This window comes from Tyto alba, unplaced genomic scaffold, assembly GCF_018691265.1.
Source record: "Tyto alba isolate M040663 unplaced genomic scaffold, T.alba_DEE_v4.0 Super-Scaffold_9, whole genome shotgun sequence".
Lineage (NCBI taxonomy): Eukaryota > Metazoa > Chordata > Aves > Strigiformes > Tytonidae > Tyto > Tyto alba.
The window spans coordinates 24546866-24555610 of NW_024881330.1; the positions used below are offsets into that span (position 1 = coordinate 24546866).

An 8745-nucleotide genomic window follows, 5' to 3' on the forward strand; every position below is an offset into this window, starting at 1 on the left:
TGCGCGCAGCGCGCCCTCTCACTCGAAGGACTACATTTCCCAGCAGCCCCTGCGGGGGTCGGCGGGGCGCTGAGATGAGGTGGGGGGTTGCTGGTGGCAGTGATGGCTTCCCTCGTGAAGAAAATAATCAGCACTGCGAAGGCTCCCGCTGCATTGGGTCCCTACAGGTATGCCTTAGCGAGGGGGAGGTCTCTGGGAAGAAGAAGGAGCGGGTTTAGGCGGTAGAATTTCGAGCCGGTGCCTGGAGGGGGGGTCTGTCAGGCAGCCCTGGGGGCTTGTGTGCTGAGGGTCTGCAGAGCTAGCGGCAAACTTCAGCTTGAACTGGCGGGGGGGGGAGCGTCTTCATCGCTTTAGGTGAGGTTTTACGATGTCTCTCAAAAAGTCACGTTGGGAAAATAATTCTGAAATTAGTGATAAGCAGTGAATAAAAAAAAAAAAAAAAAAAAAAAAAAAAAAAAAAAAAAAAGGGGGGCAAAAGCAGGAATGATTCCCCCGAAGGAAAAAATGCTTGACTCGGGAAAAAGCATGTTGTACGGGAAAGCTGACAGGGAATGCCGACTCTGGGGGCGATGGAAGGCTGAGCCCGGTGCAGGACATGCTCTGGCCGTGGGAGAGCTCTCTGCCTGGGAATCGCAGGTCTTTTCTTAGTTTGAGTGTGGCTGCCAGCAGGTTATAAAGGCTTCTTAGTCTTAAAACTAACTGCTGTAAAGATATCTAGGATGTCATTCAACGTTTTCACGAGTTGTTAGTTGTAACAGTTCTGAATGTAATTAAAAAAAAAACAAAACAAAACAAACAAAAACACAAGCTTAATTTTATTTGGAGAAAAGTTTCCCTTTGCTATTTGGATGTGAAAAAATGTTCAATAACTATAGTAGACTCTTAGAGATAAGGTACTGAGGTATTTTTACTAGGATATTTTCTAAGAATTTTTAATTCTGCATTCAGTCTTTGTTTTCCCATTGTAAACACAGTCTCCTTTGGCTTAAACTTTTCCCCTTGTCACATCTTAGTGCCTTCCAGGTGCATTTTGTTTCCTTTACTTTGAGAGTGAGCTTTCTGAGCTCAAACTGTGTGTTCTTTGTTGGAATTACAAAGATGGAGAGGTACAAAGTGGAGAAGCAGAGAGGCACGACATGAAGGTTAATTTCTTTAAACAGTAAACTGTTGGTGGATTGCAGCCAGGTGCCTGGCGTGGCTTGTAGTTAGGAGAACATCTAAGACATGGGAAGGCAACAGTTCTCTGGCTGCACACACACGCTACTGGCGTAGCCCTCAACATAGCTCTCCACTGCTGTTGTGGGTTAACTGCACTTCAACATTTTATGCTTATTGATAGTTCTTGATTAAATACTGCTTATTATGCAGCCAGTTAATTGTATGTCAGGTTTAACCAATAAGTTTATGACTAACTTCATTTATCAGGTTTCAGTAAACTTGTCAAAGTCCAATGAGCAAACGTTGCACAAGAAACAACTGCTAGATCTCTGCTGTGGAGTCTGAGTGTGGTAACAGAAGAATGAGGGCTTAATATGGAAGGAAAAATTGGGATGTATGGGCTGCATTCCTGGTTCTGCTACAGCCCTTCAGTATGCTTTTTCGTGACCTGTTTTTCTCTATTTTTGTATTTCCTTTACTGCATCCAATTTCCAGTACTTTGCCGTGAGTAGGTAGATAGATATATGAAAAGACACATGTGTGTCGATGTATATATACATATATATATCATGAATGTTACTCAGCTTTTTAAAAGACACAGCAGGGATACTGTTCTTAGATCTTCTTTACACAGATGATTAATATGATTAACTTTGCAGTCCTTGTCTTTAAAGAGCGTGCTTCTTAACACCATCTCCCATGGATGATGTTGTTCTTAACGTCATAATGTCCATCCAGTTATGCACTTAGGTATACTGAAACCTGAATGTCTGTAGGCACACACTCAGATCTCTGCTGAATCAGAGATAAATGAGTAGCTATGATTGACACTAGTTATAGGATACATCTGCAGTTAAAGTGTGATTTGGGTTTGTGTAGTTGAAGTTTCTCTGAGCTTCGCTCATGCATTTGACCGCAGTAGAGTTACACCCTCTAGTTGGTAAATTGTTAATAGTCTCAGTGAATGGAGGATTCCATCAGTAAGCGTACTAAGAGAAGGAAGTTGAGGAGCAGAGTTAGGGGACCGAGCAAGACTGCTGGAGGTGTTGATCTGGCAGTAGTATCGGAAGGCTTCAGCTTGTTTTTTCTCCAATTATTTGTGATTTAAGACTGTCTGAAGGCCTTTGCTGGGATGCATGTTTCGTTGTGTCATTTGCTTTATAATATGCAGTACAAGACAATCTCTCTTTTTTTTGTTTTTTTTTTTTTTTTTGTTGGTTTGGGTTTTTTTTTTTTTGGTTTAGAGAGCTCATGCCTTCTTGTTGCATGGTTCTCTGTGCTTCAAACAGAAGCAGAAGCTTACGGTCTGAGAGCCTGTGCCTCAAACAAAGCAGGACTTGGCTGGAAAGAAAGTAAAATTAGAGTATGTGCGTTTGCTTCATACACACATTTTCTATCAATAAGACTGAATCAGCTAGAAAACTACTTCATTCACTACTTTCTCTTCTTTAAATGGTGTAGTCTTGTGATTTACTCCAGTTTTGTTAGTTGATAATAGAAAAAATAATCACCATGTAAGATATTTTAACATATCAGAAGAGTTACTGTCAATGTTTTCCCCTTATAAAATTACAGGAGAATGTAGGACAGAGGTAAAAGTGATGGCACTGTTTGGGATTGCTTAACCATGATCATTTTACTGAGTCCCTAAATTAGCTTGGTCCCCTGTGAAGTCAATGGATTGAGACAATACAACTGAGTCAATCTCAATTAAGAGGAGAGATGTAATAAAAATGTTCTCTGAAAGAGTCCCTTTCTTCCTCCATTGACATTAAGAGAAAGCTAACCTACTAATTTAGATACTTCAGGGAGATGCCTAACTCTAGTTTGTGTACCTTGAGAAGCTTGTTGAACTGTCAAAACAATGCATTTTCTTATGGAATGGGAAGAGATAAGAAAACATACCACACACTTTCAAAAGAATCTGTCTCAAATTTCTTTGCAAAATATCTGTAATTGCCAGCTGAAGAGAAGTAGATTATGTCTTTCGTAATGTTTGCTAGGTAGTTTAAATCTTTGTTTTAATCTTTTAATCTCTTTGTGGTAATTAGAGGCATTAATAATGGCCAGTACTAAATGTCAGGTGTGTTTTTGCTGAAGTACGTAAAAATATTTTGCAAATAGCTTGAATTCTGCATTCTTCTGAGTTAACCAAGCCAACAAGTCATTCAGGTTATTTGGTGAGGAGAGATTGATTGTTCTGGGAAACAGGGTGTTGTGCTGACTGGCCACATTCATGACTCCAGAGGAATACGGCCAGAGAACTAGTGTGCAGGGCTTAACCTCACAGCTGTAACTCATTATCATGGTGCCTATTTGAGAAGAAAAGTGTTAAATTTTTTAATCAACCCTCTTGATTTTTCTTTTTTTTTTTTTTCTTCATTGTTCTGCAGCTGAGATGTAGATGAAAGGTATTGTCTGCTTCTCAGACTAGAATGGAATATTTATATGGGCAGATGCAAAAAATGTGTTGTTTTACTCTGCCTCCCCTCTGTGCTATCTGCAGTGTGGAAGCTGTGTAGCTCAGTTTAGCGTTGCGTTTTTGCGCTCATACCTTGTGCCTTTGCAAGAAACTGGGTTTATTTCCCCAAAACCAGAGCTATGAGCTTCCATAGGTGGTCTAATCCCAGCTGTCCCAGAAGCTTAAGCAGATTGAATGTATGACTGTTTACGGACTTCTGTGTGCATAACCTCAGTCCTGAGATATTATAAACTACTGAAGAAAATGTAAAATGTGCTTTCAGATAGTTAAATGCTTTGATGGAGAAATACTAAAACTAACATGTCACTTGTGTTTTCAGCCAAGCAGTGCTGGTAGACCGGACGATGTACATTGCAGGACAGATAGGTATAGAACCTTCCACTGGGCAGCTTGTCTCCGGAGGGGCAAAGGAAGAAGCTAAACAGGTAAGATGTCTTCTAGCAATACACTTGTAATGGAGTTGGCATGTGCTTAGTTAAACAGGGCCTTATGAGAAACTGAAGAGACCTAGAGAGAACATTTCACATCCTTCAAGATGAGGGACAAGCAGGAGGAAGACATGCCATCCTAACACTGTCATTTTCTACCCGAACAACTTGGAGGTCAGGGGAGGAATCTGTATTTCATATAAGAAAGAATCAATGTTTGTAACAAAGGTTCAGACCCCAATAAAAACCCTGGCTTGAGTTGGGGAAAGAATTGTTCCCCCAGCAGCAAAGAGGTGGTATGAGGTAATAGGATGAGATGGGGCTGCATCATGCATTTACATCTAATGAACGGATGGTTTAATACTTGCGGTTTATTAGAAGCTCCTTTTTATTAATTTCTGATTTTGCTTGCCCCCGAAGACTGTTGAAGATTTGCTGGTTGAACTTACACAATAACATGAATGTATCCAAGATACAACTCATATTTACATACTTACCTAAATACAATCCAGCTGATACTTAAAAGACTTTTGTCTCATTTTCCATTAGGCTCTAAAAAACATGGGAGAAATCCTGAAAGCTGCAGGATGTGACTATGGCAATGGTAAGTGCTGCTGTGATTGTGACAAACAAGTGGTTGTTTTTACCGAGATTTAAAAAAAAAAATGAAGTGACCGTTAGAAAAAAAAACCACCCAATCTGTTTGCTAAACATTCAGTTTTTATCAATAACTGAAAGAAACAAAAGGAATCGTGAGTCTGGGTTAAAAAACCAGCATAAATAAAGCAATATGAAAGTCTTTGTGATGGGTATCAATAGAACACTGCCTTTCACCCAAAGTTTCTGCCCGTGGTACTAATATTTTAATTCTAACTGGGGTAGCTCAGGTAGAGACAGAGCTGCAACTGACTACAGGCATTTTAAGCATCCTAGGCTTTGCTCTGGGTACAAGATGGTTTGTATCTATGCTGTTAATATTCTAGGCACTTTCAATACTTTTTTTGGGGACGGACTCTGATAGTGGAGCCAAACAATGATTAATGATGGCTTGGGCAGTCATGGGTAAAAAATTCTAACATATACTATATTTGCAGGCCCTTTATGGACTTTTTTGGCAGCAGATATTATGTATGATATAATTTCTTGCCAACAGTTGATTTACAACAGCTTTTTTAATTGGCCTGCTTATCAGTTCTGTCCCTCTTGGAAGAATTGGACTTAGAATGAAATTTAAAGTGGATATTTTCAGAGCTGGTCAGGACTGTCTAATTCCTTAAAGTTTCTTTACATACTAGGTATTTGGACTTTTTAGGTGGTTCTGTATGTAGTAGCTCTAACGGTCAATATCTGTTTGCAAAACTTTTCAAAATGTTTGGAATACGTCAGAGAAGTTTATGAAATAAAAGCAAGAAAGGCACTAAAGATTTTCAACTTTTGCATACAATTCAGAGGTCTGAAATAACTGCAGTTATATAATTTCTAGTCGTGAAGACTACAGTTTTGATGGCAGACATGAAGGACTTCAATGATATCAATGATATTTACAAACAATGTAAGTAGATATTTTGTTTCTGTTTTACCAGGGTGGCTTGTGGAACAAATTATATTCACAGTCAGCAGAGTGTTTAAATGACTCAGATGATGTAGTTCCAGATTCTTTGAGATTCCAGTAGAAATATAACATTAAAAAAAAAAAAATTGCAAGCACCAGATTAAGCACAGCCTAATTTCTTGTGGATTTTTTTCCTACCATCCCACTAACTTGCTGTCATGTGAAGATCAACTCCTGCTGTCCCTACAGGTTGATCTTCCATGCCTCTCTACCTTCATAGATGCTGTGTTGTCCCTAATATAATTCTACTGTAGTCAGCCTTTAAATGCATATTTTCAGATTTTGTATCTCTGTTTCTTTAAGGTCTATTTGTATCTTTGAATAATTTGTTGGTTATTGTTATGGAACAGGGCTCACTTTTTCTACAAGGACGAGTCACACTGTTCCAGTTAATTAAAAAGAAAATAAATAATACTTGGTTAATGAAACTGAATGTAGACTGAAATAAGTGATTCCAATGAGCCATATTGTGCAGAAGAATTTGGGAGAGTATGCACGTAAGTTACAGCTTTGGCTTTTAATTAGATAGGAACATCTGATCTTGAATGAAGTTTATGAGCTATCAACATAGTCTTCTGCATGTCAAAATTGAATTGTGTATGTGTTTAAGCAGGGTAAAAACAGACCAGCTGGATACTTAGTTACTTGTTGCCTCCTACCTGTAGTTCAAGAAAGCAGTTGTTGCTGTTCTTTGGTTGTGAGTTGTTATCTTGTTTTGTCAGTGCAGGACCCTGAAATTACCATTTCTGAGGTTAGTATTAACTCTCACTAGTAAAACTTTCATTTTATTATGCAAATTCCTTGGAAGTGTTTAAAGCCAGGTTGGATGGGGCTTTGAGCAACCTCATACAGTGAAAGATGTTCTTGCCCATGTCAGGGGAGTGGGTTGGTCTAGATGGTCTTTAAAGAACCCTTCCAACCTGAACTATTCTATTATTCTATAAATTCAGCTCTTATAATTTTACCAATATCTTTCCCCTTTGCCACCCCCTGCTCCCCAGTTCTTTTAATATCCTTGAGCACCAGGCCTAATTTGGAATGGAGGAATAGGTCCAAGGGCCTATATTTCCACAACCTTCCTTTGATATGAGTAAGGTTGGCCCCCTGTTGACTTTATGCAAATCTGGGATGTTTGCTCCTGACTCTGACAGGGGCCTGTTTCTCCCTCTTGCTCTGTCTGTGAAAGAGGCCTCTCCCACTCCCTGGTGTTTGCAATTGGGTGAACACTATTCTGATTTAATCTTTCTTTTTTGGCCAAGTTGGTATGAAGGTCGTGCAGTGTCAGCAGAGTGCAAATTATCACTGGCCACTAGATTGCAACTGTAGCTGGCTTCCTGATGATGTATGGTAGCTTGCTGAGATGTTAGAGCAGCCAGTGACGGAAAAAAAAAAACAACAAGGGGGAAGCAATAGCTGGCACAGACGACTGTTTGTCTTGCAGCCTTGAACCTGAAGCTGTTCCAGTGACTACATTTTATACAGATTACTTTGAACTGTGTTTTATCAAGCAAAGTTAAGTGATTGGTGGATGTTTCTGTTTAAATTGCAGTTTTCAAGACAAACTTCCCAGCCAGAGCAGCCTATCAGGTTGCTGCTTTGCCCAAAGTAAGTGTCACTTTTTTATCTTCCCCCCAAAAAAATTTCTGAAGCATTCTGACAGCTTTTCTTATTCTGGAATAACTTCAATTTCAATTATATTAATGAAGACTCTTAAGTATTTAGTTTTTTTCTAAGTATACCAGTCGTATTCCTGCACATGATAAGAGATCTGAATATGAGACACACATTTCTTTATGGTGGAAGATGGCAACAACACTAGAAATATAAGGTATTATGATACTTAAAGTGAATTTTCAGTATTACTTAACATTGACAGTTGTATTACTAATTTAGCAGGAGTATAATCTCCCTCAGATGTCACTTTGTTCTTACAGGGTTGTGTTATACATCCAATTGCATCATAAAATAGATACATTAAATTCCTAATACATTTCTTCATCTTTTTTCTTGCAGGGTGCCCGAGTTGAGATTGAAGCTATTGCCATTCAGGGGCCCCTCCAAGATGCTTCAGCCTGACTATAAATAGAGACTGAATATCCTACGACAGCAGTTTTAGATTTAATACTTCTCCCTTACATCCTATTCCTACAATTGATTGTCAGCAGTTACATACAGTTGCAATCAGTAAGCTTACCAGGGAAAGGTGCTTTCTGCTGGATTGTGGCCTTGGATTCTCTAAAATATGAGCTTACAGCTCTGTCATCAAACCCTGAAACCTCTGGGAGTCCTGCTAAAATCAGCTGAGCTTCGTTGCAGGACAGGGCCCTTACTTTGTCATGGTGACTGGATAGTCTGGTATTAAATTACACGTTTGGGTAAATGTATGACAGTTATACTATGGGTGATCTGGACATAAAGAACTAATGATTCATAATACTAGGTGCTTTGTAGCAATTTAAAAAAAAAAAACCAAAAATGGCAGAAATGGGAAAATGGAACCCTTGAATTGCTTAGTGTATGTATTCACCTTTGCGTTTTGGGGAATTTTTGCGTATTTGTTTCTGAACTGTCTTAAACTCTTTACAGAATAGATTACTGTTGGGACTCACAGTTTTTCATATGGAAGCAATTGCTTAAGACAGTTAAGGTTCATTTCAGAAAGAAGAACCTTATGCTTTTATGAAGTAAATTGCTAACTTTATAAATCAGCTGTAAATGAATCTCTACCTGTAACTTTTTTCATAATCTTTTTCATAGCAATTCAACTTTGACTATATTTTGATTTAAAACAAAACAAAAACACCAAAAAAAATCCTGTTTAATGAGAATAAATGATAATTGCATCTGTAGAACTGTACTTGTCTATTCTGGGAGCAAACTTTTCTTTTCCTGATTATGCTTTGATACATCATTGCAAAACAGTGCTTATTTTTCTTATTGAATAAGAAATAATTCAAGCTGAAAGAATAGGTTTATTATCTACCTTTTAATAGCTAGGGATGATAATAGTACTCCAAGACAGGAAGCTTTCAGCTGCCATGGTATTACAGTTCTTGGCATTTTTC

At 38.6% G+C, this 8745-nt stretch overlaps 1 protein-coding gene across 1 annotated transcript; it reads left to right on the forward strand.

Moving 5' to 3' along the window:
• The first annotated feature begins 37 nt into the window (after positions 1–37).
• On the forward strand, positions 38–8396 carry RIDA (reactive intermediate imine deaminase A homolog). The gene is made up of 6 exons (XM_032987895.2): positions 38–167; positions 3960–4065; positions 4618–4672; positions 5552–5620; positions 7230–7285; positions 7694–8396. Exons 1-6 carry the CDS (start codon positions 103–105, stop codon positions 7754–7756), a joined length of 414 nt encoding a protein of 137 aa, XP_032843786.1. The 5' UTR covers positions 38–102; the 3' UTR covers positions 7757–8396.
• Positions 8397–8745: the final 349 nt, after the last annotated feature.